The 21,610-nt window shown below is 42.2% G+C and overlaps 1 protein-coding gene across 8 annotated transcripts in view; it reads left to right on the top strand.

Annotated features, from left to right (window-relative positions):
* The window catches only part of ITPR1 (inositol 1,4,5-trisphosphate receptor type 1), a 308,099-nt gene that overhangs the window by 106,470 nt on the left and 180,019 nt on the right, over nucleotides 1–21,610 (top strand). For all 8 annotated transcript variants that reach the window (XM_057507152.1, XM_057507144.1, XM_057507135.1 and 5 more), the window contains exons 5-6: nucleotides 13,200–13,315; nucleotides 21,429–21,515. In XM_057507152.1, the coding sequence (XP_057363135.1) occupies nucleotides 13,200–13,315; nucleotides 21,429–21,515 (203 nt within the window). The remainder of the gene's footprint in view (nucleotides 1–13,199; nucleotides 13,316–21,428; nucleotides 21,516–21,610) is intronic.

Raw genomic sequence — 21,610 nt, 5'->3', positions numbered from 1 at the left:
CTACGTACCCTGCTTCCTCCCAGGTGGGACCCACAACAGGCAAGGTGGGACTGAGCTGTGGGAGGATGGAGGCCTATGACAGAATTCAGGGGAGTGGAATCCGAGCTTGAAATAATTTTTGGAGGTTTAATTAATTCACGGGTCTAGATACATGTAATTTTTGAATTGGCACTGTTACAACTTTGGGTAGTCACTGTCTTCATGTTATCAGAGTCTTGCCCAATTTTTTATCCAGGAGTGGAGGAGAGAACCTTCCTCACTGCTTAAATTTTTAAACAGCAGTGGAAGATAGATATTTTCTGATTAAGTCATGCAAGTCCTTAATGAGCAACATACCATATAAAAACCATAAGGCACTCCTAGAATAAAGGCATTGTTCAGAATCCTGGATGGGGCATAATGACTCTGCTTGCTAGGTGGGGTAGGATGGAGGGCAGGAAGGTTTTCCCCAGAATGCTGAACTTTGAGGTGTGCTTAAAGCCTGATAGATGAAGAGTGGCCTGGGCAGAAAATGGTAATGATGTGGTCAAGTGGTGATGTGGGACTGCAATTTCTGGCAGGGAGAACAACATGGTAAAGGTACAGAAGAGTGACATATGGAGCATGTTTGTGAGAGCTGTCAGTAGGGTGGAATGACCAGAGCAGGACGTTGGTGGAGGAACAATGTAGATAAATGAAACTGGAGAGTTGGATGGCCCATAGGAAGGGCCACACATTCCTAGCTAGCATTCTTTCTACCACACCCGAACATCTGAGACATCTGAATGTTTTTGTTGCTAAGCTCTTTGGTATATGTACCAACAGGACTTGGAAATCCAAGTTGCTGGCAGTGACTCATATCTGTTAGAACCTGGTTATGCACGTTGGTTCTCAGACCAGGACTTCTGCATTGCTTGAGAGCTTGTTAGAAATGCAGAATCTCAGACCCCGCCCCGGACCTGTTGAATCAGTGCCTGCATTTTAACAAGATCCTCAGATGATTTGTCTGTGTGTTAAAGTTGGAGAAGTGCTGTTTTTAGAATTTCTTTTTTCTGCAGGTTAGTATTTCTCAGTGTGGGTGGGGGCCTGTAGATCAAGGAGGAGGGGTTTCCCCGCCTGGGCAAGTTCTTTGTGGATTTGATGAGACCGAATAAAGGCAAGGGCAAGAAGTTTGGGGTAAAGAGGTTACCACGTTTATTCTCACGGTGGTCACAGGCAACTTGGCACATGCAGCTGGCTTGAATGTGCTCGCCAGGCTGGCTACAGGTTCTGTTCCCCAGCACACACTTAATCCTCTTGGCAGTAGGTCTCAGTCTCTCCTCATTCCCTGTCCTCCAAGCTCCCTGCTCCCACGCTTGGGCTTAATTTTCCAGGGGCACCAGGGCTCCACGGCTTTTTCACATCTGTCCATGGCACCACTTCCCTGCCCCTAGCACTGGGAGGGACTCTGTGTGCAGGTCTCCAGTGATTCTTGGATGCCTGACCAATTAGGTATCAGGAACTGAGGGAAGGAAAGAATGGGTGTTTCTTCTGTACCTCTCCACTGGGCCAGTGCTTCTGTGACTGACCAGCTGCTCTGTCACTAGTAAACATCCTGTAAATGTGCAAACATGCTCTTATTATGCACACAGTGGGTGCTACTAAGACTAGGTGAGAATCCTGGTCAGAAAGTTCTATTTCCCCCACAGGGCCATTCATGTTAAAATGACCTGAAGAATGTGTCAAAAATGAGGATTCCTAGGCCTCCAACCCAGGCATGTGTATTTTAATAAATCTCCTGGCGAGGGCATACTCCTAAGTTTGATGACCCTTCTGTGATGTGAAATTCTAAAGGAGCTCTTCTCAATTGAAGTCGCCTGGGGAGGTGAGGCGGGAAACACTGGTGTGCCCCACCTGCACGCCCATGAATTAGAATCTCCAAGGCAGAGGCCAGGGCACTGTTTTAAAAGCTTCCCGTGTGACTGAAGAGTAGCCTGGGCTGAGAACCTGACGAAGGATCCTAGGCAAGGGAGTCAGTTTTAGAAAGCGAATTCCAGCCATCAAGTGGAATTTCAAGCACAGCAAACAAAGCAGCTGCTTTCCAGACATGATTCAGAAGTGTCTAGATGCTTTCTGCCTCTCTCTCTCGTCTTTATCAGGCTATCTTGTCACTTTTAGTAATCTCATGGCATTGAATCTCAAGAAGGAAGGTTTAATCCTGTGGTTCTCAATGGGCGATGATTTTGCCCCACAGCCCCCACCCCCTGACATTGGGCAACACGTGGAAACATTTTTGATTGTAAGAAATGGGTATAAGGGGCTACTGACAAGTGTACAGGCTAGGGATGCTGCTAGCATCTTAGAAGGCACCAGAGGGCCCCCATAAATAATTATAGGTGATGCTAATAGTGGCATTGAGAAACCCTAGTAGAATCACCTTTTGGGACGGAAAGGGTCATTCTTGAAGTGCCTTCCTGGAGACTCTCTGTTGTAATATGCCACTATTTTGGATGGGAATGTGTTGTATCTTTCAGGTAGATGTTCTGGGAAAGAGAAAGATTGACATTGTTCTTGGCAGATATTTTGACTTAAAAGGCTGTTTGATGGTGGGCTATGTTTGTCTGCTAAGATAAAAATTAAGGAAAGGAAACACGTCATGAAATAAATCAAGAAAGTGACTTTTGTCTTTAGGGAAAATATATGATGTCTTTGTCTCAATTTGTTTAATTAGATCCTTTTTGATAGGTTAGGGTCATGAAAGGGCCTCTTTGGAAGAAATCTGTTCACTGAAAGTATGCTTAATATGTAAAAAAATAAAAAATATGTGGAGAGAGTGGCCCAACTCACACATTATAGGGACTGGTTGGGAAATCTCGGGATGGGAGGAAGGACTGAGGAGCTCAGAGTTGGGTGACTAGGTCTCCAGTGGAGGCCAGGAAGGAAAGGAACAGAGAAAGACATAGGGCAGTGTCTCCGTCTGATCACTGGCATCCGTGTGCCTTCTCGTCTGCTGATGGAAAAAGGGTGCAAACCAGCCATGAGGGTGCTGCTCGGTCGACAGTGCTTGCCTTAGACACTGGGTTGCCCCAGGTGGAGGAGGGTGGGGGACGGCTGGCTTGTGTGAGCCTTTCCTTCTGGACCATGGGCTGTAATAGGAGGTCTGACCCACTTCTCAGAAAAGTAAGTTAATTCTGGGGCTGATGTGCTGTGCATAATGCAACAGGCTTCTGTAGAGCCTCATTCTTTCTGTATTGTCCATCCCTCTTCCTCCCCCACCCATTCGCTTAAGCCCTAGACCCTGCAAAGCTCTCTTGAGGAGGCCTTCTCTCACTGCCTCTCCCATGTCTGCCCAGATTGGGTTGAGTGCCCCTCTGCTCCAAACACCCTGGCATTTCCTGTTGGCTGATCTGTCTCCCTGCGGATGCTCAGGGACCAGGTTTTCCTGACTCCTTATCTCTAGTACGCAGGGCTTAAGAAATGTTTGAATGAAGGAGAAATCAAATGAATTCAAGAGAAATAGGCTACATATGCTTTGTGTAACAGGATTTTCTGATGGAAAAATAATTTTTCTCCAAGGGCCCCAGGATGACCAACCCAATAACTTACGTAACTCCTTTCAGAGCAGACATTCCAGACCTTCTGAACACCTTTCTGTAAAAGATGTGACATATCCTCAGAGGTTCATAGGTGCTATAGTTTCTTGAATAACCAGGACCACATACAGCGAAATTTGATGCCTTGAACTCTGAGGGGTGCTAAGGATGTAGAGTTTTATACAGGAAAGCTTTTTCATTTTTCACCCAAAGTCCGTGGTGGTATTTGTTGTTCACAGATTTAACTTAGAGCAGCAGGGCATCCTCTCTCATTTTGTTGTGCACTCCTGTCTGTTGTATTTTTCACTTGAGAAGTCCATCTAGCTATTTCCTCTTTCCAGAATATATTGGTTTTCATGGAGACAGGCAGTTGGACCAGGTTACATATATAGCAAGGTTTCTTTTCTTTATCTTTTTTTTGAAAAAAGTTAGGACTTAAAGAAAAATAACCTTGTTTTGAACTTGGTGAATACTTGTTTGGTTTTTTTATAAAAATTTCATACTTTGAAAATAAATTTCGTAGACGATTTGAAAGACCTTTTGTTACATAAAATGTATATATACAAGCTGAGAGAGTAACGGTATAATGAACCTCCCTCTATGTACCCAACACCCACCTTTAACAGTTATCAACTCACAGCCAATCTTGTTTCATCTCTACCCCCCTACTCCCCTCTCCTTGATTCTTTCGAAGCAGCTATCAGCATAGCATGTTATTACAGTCTACATTTTTAAACTGCTGCCTATTAATGGCATCAAGTTATTTGGATAGAACCAGGGAGTCAGCGGGGGGAGAAAAGCGTGCCTTGGTGGAAGTTGTTCTGGGCATTAGACATTGGGCTAGTGAATGCGCTGCCTGGAGCGTCCTGCGCATAATGCAAATAACCAAGGCCATTTGGGGGAGTCACTGATGTAATTGCTCCCTCTTCTGTCATTCCTCCTGTCCATTTAGACCAGCAAACACCCAACCCCCAAATGCTGACAACACAAAGCATGTTTTCCCAGTGACGGAAATCAGGCACTACTGTTAACCTTTCACATGAAGCGAAAATTTGTTTCATTCTCCTTTTTGTGGGAACAGCTGCTATGGCAATTTCATCTTTTATAGAGGTATGTGCACAAACCTTAAATGCACAGCTTGATGAAATTTCACATAGATGTAGACCCACATGAGTCCCCCCCAGACTGAGATAAAGAGCATTTCCAGCACCTCAGAAAGTGTCCCTTTCCAGGGACTATCCCCCTGCCCTCCCACCATCCTGACCAAAGGCAACCACTTTTCTGACTCCATAGACTGATTTTGCCTGTTCCTGAATATCATAGAAATGGGTTCGTTCACTATAAATGGGCTCTTTTCGCTTTGGTTTCTTTCACTCAAAATACTGCTTGTGAAATCCATCCCTGCTGTTGTGTGTAACAGTAGTTTGTTTCCATTGCAGTGTGCATGAATACACAACTTGTTTACCTACCTCTCCTCCCTTCATGGCTGATGTTTATGGAGTGTCAACTCGGGGCGGGTTCTGTACCAAGTGCTTTAAGTGAGGTAGTTAATATCTTAAATGAGTTTGTGAGGAGTTAGCCATTGTGGTTATTGTCCTTTTATAGGCAAGAAACAAAAACTCAAAGAGATGAGACGATCTCCCCTAAGGTCATACAGCTAACGTGATAGAGCTGAGGTGTGAATCCGGTCAGCCGGATCGTGGTCCGTGTAGACCTGAGCACATCCACATCTGGGTTTTCTGTGAGTTACCTGACATGGAGTGTGTACTTCCACATACTTCGTCGGATCTCAGTACTGTGGCTCCTTAGGGATGATCCCTTTGCCAGAGAAAATCATGCAGACACAGAGAGCTTTAGTAACCTGGCCAAGGCTGCTCAGCTAGAGAGGGGCCAGGGCTGGAACCCAGGTTTCCAGATTCCCTGTCTCCAGGTTTCTTTTTTGGGGCGGGAGCGGGGGGGGCGGATTCTCTTTGGTGATGTCCATTGCTAGCAAAGGGTGACATGTTTTATCACAATAGCCACCTAGGATTCTTGGTTGTAAACAACAGCAACTGACTAACAAAAGCTGAAAAGCAAACTGTTGGGAGGATATCAGCTAGTCCCAAGAATCCATAGGAAGGCAACTCAAGCTAGGCACAAAGGGGGCGGGTGTGGTGGTGCAGCCTGGGTCTTACTGAGGGACCATTTAGAGGGACACTGCTTCTGGCCCAGTGACCTGTCATCTCTCGTTGACAGACTATCCATAATGCTCGTGGCCCTGTGACTCTGCTGTCACAAGCAGTCCTTAACTGGCTCTTGGTCTTTGAATCCATCTGTCCAGATACAGAGGCCAGGGCAGGGCATCTGACTGTCCAGGTGTAGGCAGATGTCTGTGTTCTGGCTGCAGCTGAAACGAACTCTGGGCTCTTCCGTCTTCTTTCGTGGGAGGAGAACTGGACTTTCTAACTAATTTTTTACTGTCAGTCTCTGGGTTAAAGGTGATCCATATTCAATAATTCGTGCAAAGAGGTGGGTAAAAATGTAATTGGCTAAGCTAACTTCGGTCAAAAAGCACTTTCTACACTTGCATTTCCTGTTAGTGTTTGTGAATGATGGGCCTGCACCCGGGAAAGATGATAAAGGCAGAAAGTAGCAGCCTTGGGTATTGTCAGCTTGGGTTTTCTTTCTTTTTTTCCCCTTAATGTGTATTTTTCAAAATTAAAATGTGTTTGACATATAGCACTGTGTAAATTTAAGGTATTTAACATATTTGATACATTTATATAGTATATAATATGGTTGCCATCGTGATGAAAACTAGCACCCCTGTCACACTACATCATTATCCTTTTATTTTTAGTGCTTGGAATAATTGAATTCTAGTCTCTTGGCAAGTTTGATGATGATCATACAATGTGGTTGCTTCGATTCACTGTACTATGCATTAATCCCTCAGGCTTATTTATGACTTGTAAATCTGTACCTTTAAACAGCTGTCCTGATTGTTCTACTTCGAAAAAACACCTGGTCGCCAAAGTGAGAAAAAATCACCTTCTTTTCCATTCTTTCTTAATAACAATGTGCTTTTTGTAGACAGGTAGTGGAAGGTTGACTTGGCAGTCCCAATTGGAGAATGTCACTTAACTTCAAAGGGCTCCTGTCATGGCTTAGGAAATGCAATTAGCATGCAGCAGACACAACAATGTGTTGTACTAGTTTCCTGTTTTAGTGAACTGGAGTTAATTACTTGTTCAAGGGAGGCTTTTGTTGGAAATGTGAGTGGGTTCTTCTTTTGTGAACTGCCATCTTAAGAGTGTTCTTCCACCTTGCTATCCATGCATGTATTCACTGGCCCCATATTCACTGAATGCAGTGGGGAGAGAATAATAAACAGATCAGCCTTACCCCCATGCTACTTTCAGTCTTGGAAGTTTGAGTTGGGAGAGTCCTTAAAAAACACAGCTGTTTTGTATTTCCCTTTCATTGTTTCTTTGAAATCTTAACTCCCTTGGTGGGCAATTACTATATTCTTCCTTCTCTTTTAATCATATTGTCTGTTCTTTCTGAAATTGTTATTCTGTTACCTCTTACCTTTTCAGAAGAAGGAAAGATACGAAAAATCAACACTTAAATTTTCCATATTTGTTGCTCCTGTAAATCCCCCGTTGGTTTCTCCCTGTATAAAATTGCATTTATATATGCTGGCTGACTGAAACATTTTAAAAAAATGATCACGGAGGCAGGTTTGAAGAGCTCAAATTCTGGGACATAAGGGACTGTTTTTGCCTAGTTAACTCCTCCATCACCAGCCCGTGGATGGTGAAATAAACAGTTGACAACTTGAAGGACAGACTTGAGCAGAGGTTGGCTAGGTCCCCAGCAAACTGATTTCTTCTTCTTGGGTGCTCTCTGAACTACATTTCTTAGCTCCTTGTACCATGGGGTCATGTGGTTGGTATCACTGATGACCCGTGAGTGCAAAGTTTGTCGTACTTCTAGGCCAGCGCGGCCAAGAGCAGGTGCGTCTTCTTATGGATCTCTTCCCCAGAACGTCCTCCTCCATATGGAAGTGGGGGGTCTGAGATGTGAGAGAGATTTCTTTAGAATGGGTGCCCAGTAGCAGAATGGCTGGATTACATCTTCCAGGTTCTATGTGTCTACTTACTTTGACTCATGCCAGCTTGCCGTCCATAGTTAACCCCATCAGTCTATGCACCCATCCCCAGGAGAGAGTTTCCAGTATCCCACCGGTCCTCTGCATTTCCGGCTTGTTGCCGTTTGTCTCTCTGTACTACAGTGATAACGGAATAAAAGCTGAAAAGTCATTGAGTACAAAAAGGCTGTTTAAAATTTTTAAATATTTCCATTGTCTTGTGCCCATCCTTCAAAATACGAAATATTGCGGGTAAGGGGTGAACTGTTTCATAAATACAGGGTTTCCTTTTGGGGGATGATGAAGTTGATTTGGAACTAGATGGAGGTGGTCGTATAACATTGTCAGTATGTAAGCGCCACTAACTGTTCAGTTTAAAATGGCTAATTTTATGTGTCATGAATTCACCTAAAAAAAAAAAAGGTGTCAAATAGTGATAATATGTAGACTGAAAATAACAGTTCTATGTCTTACAGCTTTCCAGAGACAATTTAAAATATTTTAACGTTTTTCTACCTGGCATTTACCACTGCATTTCTAGATGATGTGTCTCCTGATGTCTTCGGATTAATCTGTTTTAAATATCGTCTGTGACTTCCTGTTATTACAGATGCGGTTGACTTTCTAACGCTTCCTGCTTGTTGTCCACCCTCCCATTACAGTTGTCTCCTTTTTTATTTTTGGCAAGACTAATATTCAGTCTTAGACTTTTATGACTGTGTAAATATTGTTCACTGTTGAACTAAAGACATACTAGATTTTAATATGCAGCTTTCCCCTGGAGTTAGTAATAATCGTATTTTTCTTTATTTGCACAGCTCTTTCATAGCATTTACAGAGTCTTTTCTCCCTCTGAAGGCCTCAGTGTGTTTCCATGTGCCAGGCGGGTGGGATGAACTGCCCCTCCTGGTCTGCCCCGCTGTGCTCAGCCCCTGGAGCCCTTCGGCCCTGCCCCAGCTTGGGCCCGTGGTGAGCCCTGATGACCTTTGCGGGGCTGGGGCTGCACAGGGCGAGTTGGCACGCCTCTCGCTTGTGTCCCCTGGGCAGACACATAGGCTTCACTTACCTCCTTCCATCTAGTCCACCCCCCCCCCATCCTCTTTCCATCTTCTATTGCAACTTGGGAAGATGGGAGTTGCATTTTGTAGGAGATGGAGTTGGGGTTTTCTGGGGTATATTTTGTGGGGGGTAGGGAAAAAGAAGAGGAACGGTCTTTATTCTGCCCTGTGAAAACTTTGAATCCAGTTCACTTTTGTAAGCCTCAGTTAACACATCCTCAAGATTTGGATACATCTCCCTGGCTTCCAGGGGGTAACTAGTCACATATGTAGTACTGACTTCCTCAGCTTTTCTCTTCAGCTCCCCCATCCTTCTCCTCTTCCACCCACCCACCCCTTATTCCCTTAAATAACTGACTGCACCGTATTTAAACCTGCTAGTTGATGGATGGCCTACTCAGCATTTCAGCTTGGCTGTTCCATGGGCATCTCAAACTAAGCAGGGCCAAAGTAAGCTTCTTGATTTCTATTCCTTTCCCTATCTTAGGAGGCACCATCACGAAAAAGAAAGCTGCCCTAGGAACCTACTCTGGACCAGGTCCTTCTTTGCTTAAAGCCCTTTGGTAGCTTCCCTCTGCCTTCCAAGTGACAAAAATCAAATGCCTCACAGTGCTCTGCACATCTCTGCAGGATGCAACCTCTGTCTGCTTCTCCAGCCACATCTCCCTTCACTCTCTTTTGCCTACTGCCCTCTGGTCACTTTTGTAAAAAATTTTTATTTTTAACCTTGTCAAGATTTTCTTCCAACTCAGGGCCCTTGTACTTGCTGGGCCCTCTGCCTGGAAGGCATTGCCTCCAGATGTTTATCAGGCCTGACTCTTTCCTCCTTGATCTGTCCAGTCATTGCCACAGGTCTGGGGATGCCATTCCTGGTGACCTTGTATGAAGCGCTGCTCCTCTGCACCAGCCGTATTGTGCCAAGACAGGGCTCTCACTTCTGTGGTACTTTTGATTTCCTGCAAGACTGGAGTCTTTGACTAATTTTTCCCTGTCACAAGGGTAGTGTTGAGAAACTTGTGTGTCTCGTTCACTGTTGGATTTCCAGCAGTCAATACTGTGGCCAACACTCTGTAGACACTTTAATAAATAGTGACTGAATCTGCAAATAGATGCCTAGGGGCTGAGAGCTGGACCTGTCTTTAGGGGACATATTGCTTATCACTTCCAGAGTCCTAGAGATTACAGTGTGATTAAATCATTAATTCAGCACTCTCCTGATGGTCCTACTCTACCCACAGGCCCTGGGTTACCAGTGGGTACAAAACAGACAAAAATATCTGCCCTTAGGACCCTTACATTCTGGAGTTCAAAATCCCAGGTATGCAGTCGATATGGAGATAGCAGGATTTCCATTGTGCTGGCAGCCTTTATTCTCTGACTTGGTCCCTGATATGACTCCCTCTGAGGCCAGCTTCTGTGCCTTCTCACTCCCCTTGGGATCTATTGCCAGGGGCTCCAAGCCCACCTGTGGCTCCTCTTGCCTCTGTCTTCTCTTTACTGTGCACCCCAAGTCCTCATTTCCTAGCTAATGCATCTGCTAAGCACTGAGTGTTCTCCCTCCAACCGAGTTCCGGAATGCTGCTTAAACCATGGACGATCACCTCGGGCCTGTTCTCGTTCTCCTACTCGACCCACACAGCTCTGTAACACTCTCCCATTCAGCTAACTTCTCCTTTGCTAGTCCAGCATGGTATCTACTAAAGCTTAGGAATATTCCAAAGACATTTTTTGAACGCTTAATATAGTTTATTCTTCAAAGGCTTGAAATAACCCTTGTCACATGAGATATTCATTGTGGTATTTCTTTGGGGTGAGATTAACCACTCTGTGTGTCGGGGGTGGGGTGGTGTATGCGTACATGTGTATATAGTCACACATATTACCTTCTCCCAAAGGGGTATTACATATATTCTCACACTGAACTTCCTATATATATATGTGTGTGTTTCTATACTTAGCACAGTGGTAGGGTCCAGCAGAACTTTCATTGTGCCCTGCTGTGCCATCCAAATAGCAAAGGGCAATGTGGAGCCACTGAGTTGCAAAATTTGGAACGTTACTTTAACATCACATTTGAATTGCTTAATTTAATTTTCACTTTGAATCAGTTGCTAAGCAACCAGGGAGCCAGGACAAAATCAGCAAGGCTAATTTGGTTCTGGTACTGGCATGCTAGCATGTCTTGTATTTACATAGGTGCTTGGTTGTAAATACACTTAATCCTATGCAATGCTCTGTTTTGCCCAAGGGAAATAGTTGGTGTGGAAGTTCTAGCAAAGTTTTGGTTGGATTGACAGTGCTTAAATTCACACTTTCCCCTTCGGTGAATGGAAAGTTTCTGGAGTTTTGAGCATTATGTTGTGCCCCATTTGTTAAGTGGGGTGCTTGACTTGGCTGCACCATGAACACTTGTAGAATGGTACTTACCACTGCCTGTTAATTAATCCCTTGGCATTATGAACCCAGCCTGATTATTCTCAAAATAGATTTACACAGATTTTTTTTTGGATGCATACCACTTAGCTATCATTATAGAAAGTGTGTTGGAGGAAAAAAAGGACTATTTTACTCTCAATATCTTATTGATGCAATTTGAAATGTTTTGCCCTTTTGGGTCCATAAAGTCAATCCTCTGTCCAATGTTAATACTGGTGGCTTAAATATTTTCAATGTTCTTTTTGTTTTAATTCATGTGATTATTGACGAAGTCATCCCTGCCCAGCCTAGATGCCCCTCTGTGTCCTGGGTCAAAGATAGGACATTTAGTTGCGACCAGTAGTCTCATGGTTGCTTGATTGTTCCTGGGGTGAATGGAGAGTTCACATGTGTCAAACTAGTAGAAAAACTGTCTCTTGATGTCAGTAGGTTGCCACTGTTACAGTAAATGACAATGACCTGTGGTTTTCATAAGATGTGGGGAAAGCAGCCTATCTTCTAATAGGTTTCCTGTTATGTCCTGTGTTCTCTAAAGACATAGATAGTATCTTTTCATATGCACTAATTTTCATAGAGGGGTTGTATTCTTGATAAAGATGGAGATCAGTGGTTTTCTTTTTACATTCTAACTGCTTGTGACTAGATAGAAATATTTACTGAAGGAGAGTATAGAAAGGGGGGAGTACCTTTTATTTCTACAATTAAATGTTTTGGTTTTTTTTGTTTTTTTTCTAAACAATGTCAAGTATTTGTGGTGCAGCATTCGGTAAAAATTCACTGATCCAACTAGATGAAAGGGTCATCTGAATTAGAGGAAAGTCCTAATGTCTATGTACTTGACAGCAGATGAATTTTTCTTACTTTGAGATAATTATTTGGCTAAGACAGTAGTTGGGCATTTACTTGTTCAGGGTCCTATAAGGAAATCTGTTTGAGTGAACAGATAAGAAGTGTATAGCCAGTAGACTAAATTGCCTTTAAAGCTTGTTCTGATCTATGCTCAGGGTACAGTTTTTCCAAATCTGGGTATTCATTCCAAATTGATTAATTTCACTCTGTAAGCACTGACCATTTGAAAACCCATTATGTCAAAATGTAAACTTTTTAGGGAGTGAGGGTTATTTCTAATACCAGTTTCTTAGAGAAGTTATTTCTAGTCTTTTTGGATGGCACAGCCCTGTCAAAAAGGGTTGACAACTATACCCTGAAACTATGTGGAAATGTATTTAAAAGTGATATGTGACTGTACTGAAATATTGAATTCATTATAAAAACAAGTCAGAAAATGTTGATGAAAAAGATTAAGACTACACAATAAGTGCCTTGTTAACTATGGTTATCATGTAATTGATACCATAAGGCCCATAGAAGCTTGAGGGTAGAGTTTATCATTAGAGACAACCTTTTCAATGGTCTTCCTTCGAATTTTTAATATCTGAGTGACTTTTTCTCAGATCCAGCGAGATCATCATGATTTTTTGTCTTACAGAGTGAGGGGCAAGGGCATGGATGGTCTCAGTGCAAGTCAGATACTTCCTGTCTGTTCCCCAGGGAATCATCTTGTACATGACACTCCTAGGGGTCCCTCCAAATAAGCTCCTGAGTATTTTTTTTTAATGTAGTTGGAATGAAGACAGCTGGATTTATATGCAAAAATGCTCCTGTGTGTTGTTACATCCAGTTAGGATGCTCATGTTTATATATGTCCATCAAAAAGGAAAGGAGAAAAATGACAGGGTAGGATTTAGAGCCCTGGATTTGGACTCTGAGTTGTAGCTCTGCCACCAGTAGGCTATGTGACAATTCACTTATTTTCCAAAAGCCTGGGTTTCCTCATCTGTAACCCTGTGTTGTGGTGGTGAGAATTAAAGGTCAAGGAGAAGTTTGTAAAAGGGTCTTGTAACTTGTCGTTTATGCTTATGTACAGTTTATAATGCCTTCTATCAATAGAAGGGGAATGTTTTCTTCCTACATTGAACATATCTACTTTCTCAGTAATGGATTTTGTTTGTTCACTCCTAGATTGCCTCTTTAAACTATGTCCTATGAATCGCTACTCTGCCCAGAAGCAGTTCTGGAAAGCGGCTAAGCCAGGGGCCAACAGTACAACAGATGCGGTTCTGCTCAACAAATTGCACGTACGTATGGAGCCAGGCCTGTCCATGCAGAGTGACTCATGAGCGGCCACTTGGTTGTGTCTGAATGTTACGGGTTGGGGGGATTAGTGCTGCAGTGCTCCAACTCGGGGTACCAGCTTTCCCTTGTTCTATAATAAAGGGGTGAAAGGGAGCTGACCCTGAGGAGAGATGGGTCACCATCATCTCAAGATGTCTTGAGAGTTATTTTTTCTCAGCCATTCCCTTTCCAGGATGGCTTTGGGTAAAGTGCTGGCTGGGAGCATAAGCTCTGGAAGCGAATCCTGGCCCCACTGCTAACTGGGATCTTGGGGAAGTTACATAGCTATTTGTAACTACTTGCTTATTTAAGTAATTAGGTAAGGGTCTGTTACCTTGCCATTACCTACTTGTAAAATGGAAATGCTACATCTGCATCAGGAGGTAGTTACACATTGAATATATCAGGAGAGAATTACATGAAAAGCAGCCTAAAAGACATAGGGACAATGCTGGGTGCATAATACGTCCTTAATAACTTTAGCTATTATAATCATATTTATCTTGACCATTAGTTGGCATACAGGAGATGTGCTTATTCCATTGCTGATGGGTGTGTGACCATAAGCAAGTTTTTGAGCCTCTCTGAGCCTGTTTCTCCATCTGTAAATGGTGACATAATTCTTCTAGCACCTAGTGTCTCAATGACAATTCTTCTGTGAGGCTAATCTGTGTGGAACTTCTTTGGGGTGTTTCAGAAGAAGGACATGATGTATATCCAATGTAGTAGTATGGAAATTGCAACCCATTCCCTACCCCCAGTCCTGCTTTATTTTTCTCAGTGGCGCTTATGATCATATTTCTAGGTTATTGTGTTTATGGGTTGTCCATCCGCACTAGAATAGAAATGACCCGAGGGTAGAAGTTTGTGTCAGGTTCACTTGTGGCTGTATCCCTCATGCCTGCGACATGGGGCAGGCACTCAAATATTTAATAAAATAAGATCTTTCTTGGTACTTAGTGATGACAGTTGAAGATGCAGAATATCTGTGAGCACTGTGGAGCTCCTCCATCATGCTCTGTTTTTGATGCATATATATGGTGAAGTAACCACCAGCCACACTTGGAAGGGTAGGGGTCATGTGAAGAGACTCCCTTATTCAGTACATACTGTGTCAGATGACAGTGAGGTGCTCCAGGTGTGTTGAAAAGACCAGCTCCTAACCTCAGTGAGCTTATCCTCTGGTGTGGGGACACACAAGCAGTCACTCCTGATGTATGTAAGAGGATACCTGGACTTTGTGCCTACTGGACCCTGCTGTCCCCTCTGAGACTTCTGAACCACACTCACTATGTTCCAGCCACACTGGTTCTATTTCATTCCGTTCCTTGGTTTTTGAGCACCACAGACCCTGAACAGTCTCATGACCTGGGCGTTTTCAATTCTTTCCAGCTAGAACATTCTTCTCCTGGATCTTCCTTTGCATCCTTACATCATAGTGTAAGTGTCATCTCACTGAGGTCTTTCTCCACCTCCTGACCTAAGGCGATGTCCTGCTTGCCTTCCTCCATCACAGCACCCTGTTTATAGGTTTCTCAGCTTTGACTATGATCTGCAATTATATTTAAGTATAATTGCAATTATATTTAAGTATAATTGCAATTATATTTAAGTATAATTAAGAATACATTAATTCTCATCGGTCACTCACGAGAATGACAGTTCCACGAAATGAGGAGCAGTGACTTTCCACCACTGTATCCCGGGTTCCTGTAATAGTATCTGGCATATAGTAGTTGCTCAGGAAGTATTTGTTGAATGAATGAGCTCTGTGATAGATGATAAAGCTGAGTCTTCACCCTCTGAGAGCTTAATAGTTAATAAAGAATAAAAATGTAGTGATAAGACACAAGTATTATTACAGGAAAAACTGTAGAAGCTGTAGTCTGCTATACAGGGGGTGAATCCATCTTTGTGAGTAAGGTGGTTGGGGTGATATCAAGGAGGGCTTCCTGGAGGAAGAGGAAGTGACAAGCCTCATTGTGAGGCATCTGTGCGAGTCACGGTAGAAAAAGAAACAACAGAAACAAGATTGTTTTGAAGAGTTCAGGAATTACATCTTTATTTTAATTGCTTTAGGGCAGACATTCTCAACCTCAGCAGAACCCCTTCTCCCTCTTAATAGCAAATATGACACTGTATGAACAGGAAATAAAATTCACAAATAATATACCCTGCCAAGGTACCAAATTATAAAAACTGAATTATAAAGGAAAAATAAAAGGAAAGTTATAAATTATACAATTGTATACTTAGTAAGCTAATGCCAGGCATGACCACTCTACAGGCCACAAGGAAGTAAATGCTTTTGTCCCTGCCTGTGAAAAATCCTCAAACGAGGCAGCCGAAGACAGTATTTGATGTAGGTGTGTAGTACTGGAGACCCAGAAAGCATGTTTTCTGTGATATGGTTTTCCAAAATGGTCAGTAGCTCTTGGTAATTTTATGAAGAATTCAAAATACACTCTTTCCTTTATTAAGTAACATCTGTGTTTTTGTAAAATGTATTCATAGTAGTATTAAGCCATGTGAAAATGTGCTTTGTGTTGATATGTAAAGTGGAGTTAGGGGCTAAGCTCCAAAATTGCAGGCAGCTTTTTAATCTATGTGCATGTCCAGCCAGACATAAAATTGTATTGGATGAACAATGCTTCATCCTGGTACGGGGACTGCACCATGCACTTCAGGGCATCCAGCGTCCCTGGCCCTGTGTCCTGAATCTCAGTAGCACCTCCCTCCTCCCCCAAGCTTTGTGACAACCCACAGTTCCCCTGAAGTCTGTGCTGGGAGCATGGGAATCTAGCTGAATGAGTGGGCAAGGGGCCCCAGTCCTGCATATTTCTGGGAGAACTATGCCTGTCGAGTTATCTCTGTGGAAGGAGTGCATGGCTTTAGTAGTCCTGCCTTCCCTTTTCTGGAGTGAAATCATTCTGTCCAATGAGATCTCATTAGTACATCTCAAGCCCTTTCTTCTCCTATGCTTTTTATAGCAGAGGTGAATTCAGATTCCTTTTGGCCAGAGCAGGAAGCCAGCTGGTATAATGGGGACTTGGTGGGCCCGGTTGCTCAGTGGAGTATGCACGCATGTAGACTCAGAGTGGACTCCCTGCTGTTGTGTGTGGGAAGGTGGGCCAAGAGCTGATTCCACAAGAGAAGCAAAAATTCCATGCTTTTATGTGTAATATCTCAGCTTTTAAAAAATGTTGGCAACTAATTCAATTAAAATTTAAAACATACAGTGAACATTAGCACAGTGATGGCTCAGGTTGGACAGGGTTCTTAATCATCCATTTACAACTTGTAATACATGTGTTACATTTCATCAGCAATTTCTTTTCACGTTCCATCCCATGAATAAACTGTGAAAGAAAACCCACAGTTGGAAAAATGCAGTCCTAAAAGTGATCAAGAACTCTGAACTTCTTATTAAAAAAAAAAGGACAATGAATTATCTCTTCCATGTTGTTTATGCTTTTCAGTAAATTAAAAGGAAACCAGTGCTTTCCCCTGATTTAGGATTACTGATGCAACTTTGAGGTTTTAAGTGTTGACTTTGTGTAATTCCTGCTTTCCCGCTTATTTGGACCTTTCTTCCCCTGCTGTCTGGAAGTCATCTACATGTTATAGTATAGTCATTAAAGTGTTGTATTTTGGACAGCTGCTGGCCATTGGGGGCTGATGGCCAGTCTCTAGTGGGTTTTCATTTTTATTTTTGTCAACTGCTATGCAGCCCCCCAGTCAAAGGTCAGATTATTTTAAATTAATGCCATTTAAGGAATTAGTTGTCTAGACCGCTTGACTTCCTTTGGACTAGGATAAGCAACATATAAAGAGCACTCTGAGGGAGAATGACATCTAGTGGCTGGATGCTGTGTATGTTCATTCTTTTTACAGGAAAAACTGGATTCTAGCTCTCCTGGTTCATGACTTCCCACAAATCTTTTGGCAAAATGAGCTTCCTCTACCCACAAATCACATGATTTGTTCTACAGGCCTTGACTACCATTTCCTGACAGCATTTTGACTTAACATTATTTTGGTTCTAAGAAATGATGTGCTTTGACAAGCAAGAAGAACCAGAAGAGCGACAAGTCTTTATTGTCTTCAGAAAGTCTGGGTCCTGTATTGTCTGTTTTCAGAAGCCTTAATTCAGTGTCACATTACATAATTCAGAGCTTGTTGACCTTAAATAAACAGCCTTTCCCCACTGTTCCAATGACCTTTCTGTAGTAATTTAATAATGTTTTCTCTATTTCTGAAATAAAATAGTGGGTAGCTATAATGTGGTTGATCTTGGTGTTGCTTAGGTAACATGGTAATAGTCCTTGGTGAACAATGGTGAATAGAGACCATAGCATAAAGTGTGATCTTTTTCCTTAGAAATTCGAAACAGCCTCTACCCAGTTAGTAAGGAGAAAGAGCAACAGCTATTTCAATTATTAGGATTTTTAAATATTGAAAAGGTAACACATTTCAGATGGGTTGTTAAAAATTCAGGCTACTTGCCACAGAGACATGATTATGTTTTTGAGGAAATAACACATACGAGTATTAATAAGAAAAAGAATTCCAAAATATACATGAGTAGGAAAAGGGGGAAAAAATGAATATGATCCTCAAATCTTACTCCTTTTTAAAAATAACTTTGGTTTGTATTTGGTGTTTTCCCCACCTCCCCACCCCCGTATCTATTGTAGTATTTCTGCATTTTAAAGTATCAGTGGGAGCATATTCTCTTTCTTTAACCTGGTTTTGTTCACTTAAGATGTTGTGAATAAATAGGAATCTCTATCTTCGTTTTTAGTGGCTGCACGATTACTCCACTGTTTGGTGGTAGTGTAATGTTGGATAGCCAATCCCTGTGCAGGGGCTGGAATTCAGGATCCTGACAATTTTTGCCATTCTGAAAAAAAAAAAAGTTATGGCCTGGTACATGCGCCAACTTATCTTCTTAGGAGAAATTCCTGGAAATAGAATCGTTATGTCATATTTGTGTCCATTGAAACAGTTTTTTTTTAGACGTTGCCAGATTATCCTTCAGAAAGATTATCCCAGTTCGCCCACCTGTGGGCTTACTGTTAGAATGTACTTGAAGGATTTAGCAGACCAGACTCATTCTTTTTAAGGATGGAAGTAACCTTGATCAGCGGGTCCAGGTATAGTTTATATCTTGTTCATATCTTACTAATTGTCTATCTGCCTGTTACCTCACCGGTTGAACCTAAAAATGATGATGTTATGTTTGTGTCTCAAACCCAAATTTGGTTTTGTGGAGAAGTTATCCAAGGACTGAACTTCTTTTGGTATTTATTTAGTAATTTGGTATGAACACATTTGGTATTTATTTAGTAAAAGGCAAAATAATTTGGAGAGTTTTCTCTTGAAACAAAGTGTGCTTATAGGAAAAGTGAATTCTCAGAATGGGTCCATAAACTTAATGCATTAAATGTTAGTTAGTTCAGTAGTTAACTGTAGGATTGGTTATCATTAAACCCTTTAACAGAGTCCGATGTCACATTCGTATTTGAAGAGTAGTTAGATATGTATTCTCCAATTTAGTTGTATATTCTGTTCTGATTATACCCTTTGTGTGTTTTTAGACAAGTGCCCTTTTATCTGTAGAGCTACTGAGGCTTAATTAGCTTATAGTAAATAGAATATTTGCCTTTTTGATGACTAACTTGAATTTCTTGTTAGATATGCTGTTGACCATTGAATTGCCACTTTAATACTTAGTCTGTGTGCTGGTAGGAACTTAGTATTTTAGACTAGTGTTTCTTAAAGTGAGGCCACTGGAAATTGTTGAGAGGAAGAGCAGCAACCAGGAGACCTGTGGCGCTTGAACAGGACCCATGATCCTTTAAGTCCACGAGCCTCTACTTAGTGATATTCTGAATCCTTTCAGTGTGACCTTTTGAGTTAGAGAAACACTGTACTTATTTGTTGGAAAATGTTAATGTTTTGTCTTCCTGAATCTATTAATTTTCCCCCCTTTGATATTTTTTCTTTCTTCAGTTTCCTGTCCATATTAACTGAGAACTGCCAAGTATAAAGAACAAATGGCTCTCTACAGAGTACAAACTCTCCTTCCAGTGGGTTCAGCCTGGTGTTTTGTCTGGAAAACTACCTGTAGAACCTGAGGGTACTGCTGAGATATCTGGAGGGGGTGAAGTATAGCCATAAAAATTGGGAGAATGAGAGAGGAGAGCAAATTCAGAGAAGGTGTTTATGGGGGCAGAGAGAGCTAGAGCCGTGCAAGGATGGTCGTGTTGTCTGCACTGGTGTTTCTAGACATGTCTTGAACCCAGTGGATTTTATCTTTATATAACTGAGAACAGCAGACTAATAATTAATTCCAGAAGAAAGGCAAGTGTCTGAATAGACACATTGTTTTAAAGGGCTGAGACAGATGTGGCACCTTGTAGTGGTCCACACTAACATAGGAAGGTCATTCTCCTCCTCTGTGTACAGCTGCTTTTGGGTTTAGGATGGCTTCCTGGGGTTTATTTTTCTCAAAAGATGTACTTTCTTACAAATACCTACACTCCACTTACAGATGGAGCAAATGCTGAATGTGAAGGAAACCGAAAGAAGCGTCACCCAACCCCCCTAGTTCACCTTCCGAAATTCTCATCATGAGAACATTTCTTAGTGTTAGAAACTTACGTGTAATAATAATGGTTAAAATTTCTGGAATGCCTGGTATACATTTTCTCTCATCTTTACAAGAGCCCTAAAAAACGTGTGCTGTCCCCGTTTTGTGCTGGGTGAGGGTGGTTGAGATTAAGTGACCTGCCCAAGATGATAAAGCTGGTATGTGGTGGGATCAAGATCAGGTCCAGATGGAGCCTGTGAAGATGCAGACGTGTTCCCGGGAAGGAGGCCCATTAACCCGTTGTCTCCAGGAAAGGAGAAACTCTAGGAAAAAAAGACTGGAAATAGTTCTCAAGCACACGACTGGTCTTCAGGGTTTTGTCAGCCATGAGATGAGTTACTTTGCTTTTGGTTCATGCAGTCTAGGTTGGGGAAGACGGGTTGGAACAACGGTATCTTCACTGCCCATTGCATTGTTAAAATAGGATAATAGTACTTCTGCAGAGTTGTACAGGTAAACAAATGAAAAACAACTGTTGAGGCTGGTGACTCAGGCCGACTATTCTGGAACCCTCTGTTCAGCTTTACTGTATTCCCTGGCATGCCACATTTGGGCTGGTAATGTCTCCCAGCCTCATTTGTTCCCACAAACTCAGAGTTGACCCAATGTGGATTTGAGGATCATCTCTGCTACTTAATAGGTGTGTGATTTCTTAAAAAATACTTTATTAAGGAAAATTTCAAATGTACCCCAGAGGTAGAGAAAATAGTAAAACAAACCTCTTCATACCCACCATTCAACTAGCTATGCAATGTCAGCCAAGCTTTTTACTATCTCTGAGTGTGTTTCTTATTTAAACTGGGAGATTGATGGTCTTTCCCTCAAGGAACTACTATGAAAATTAAATAAATTATAATAATATCTAACAGTAATAACTAACACTCCTTAAATGAATGCTACATGGACAAGGCCCTGTGCTACCTGGTTCCTGTGAAGTGTAGGTACTCTTTTTATACTGTTTTACAAAAGAGAAAACTGGAGCTCGCAGATGTTAAACAACACATTCCAGGTCACACACCAGAAATCACCCCAAACCAGCCTTTAAACTCAGTTTTAGTTTACCTTAAAACCTTAGAGAGGGCTTTTTTACAAATCAAGGAAGGGCTACGAGAAATTCCCTCCCACCCTGTTTCCTTAAAGAATATATAAGCTTTTGACTTCACCTTACCCTAAGCAGATATCCATGAATTCTTTAAGGAAAAAAGTACACTTTTAAAAAGACAAAAAGGCCGACAAAGCAAAAGCCCAGGTGGGTTGGGTTCTTGAACGCCTTGTCCATGTCACTTAGCCTCAGGGTGTCCTTAGGTATTTGCTTATTTCTGGGGTTCTTGTTTGAACTGGTGAAGGTGGTTTTGCATCGCTGTAGACAAATACTGCCCATTGTTTCCTCTTTGTGACCAGTCTTCCTTCTCCATGAACAGCATGCTGCCGACTTGGAAAAGAAGCAGAATGAGACAGAAAACAGGAAATTGCTGGGGACTGTAATCCAGTACGGCAACGTGATCCAGGTGGGTCAAGGCTGTTCTTCTCTTCTGGAGCTGAAGCATTACAAGGAATGAAGCTAAAAAAAAAAACCGACACGTGAAGTTGGGCTTGGCCATCT

Source organism: Manis pentadactyla, chromosome 1 (genome assembly GCF_030020395.1).
Source record: "Manis pentadactyla isolate mManPen7 chromosome 1, mManPen7.hap1, whole genome shotgun sequence".
NCBI classification, from domain to species: Eukaryota; Metazoa; Chordata; class Mammalia; order Pholidota; family Manidae; genus Manis; species Manis pentadactyla.
The sequence above is the reverse complement of the archived record's forward strand: the minus strand, read 5'-3'. Positions and strand labels throughout refer to the sequence as shown.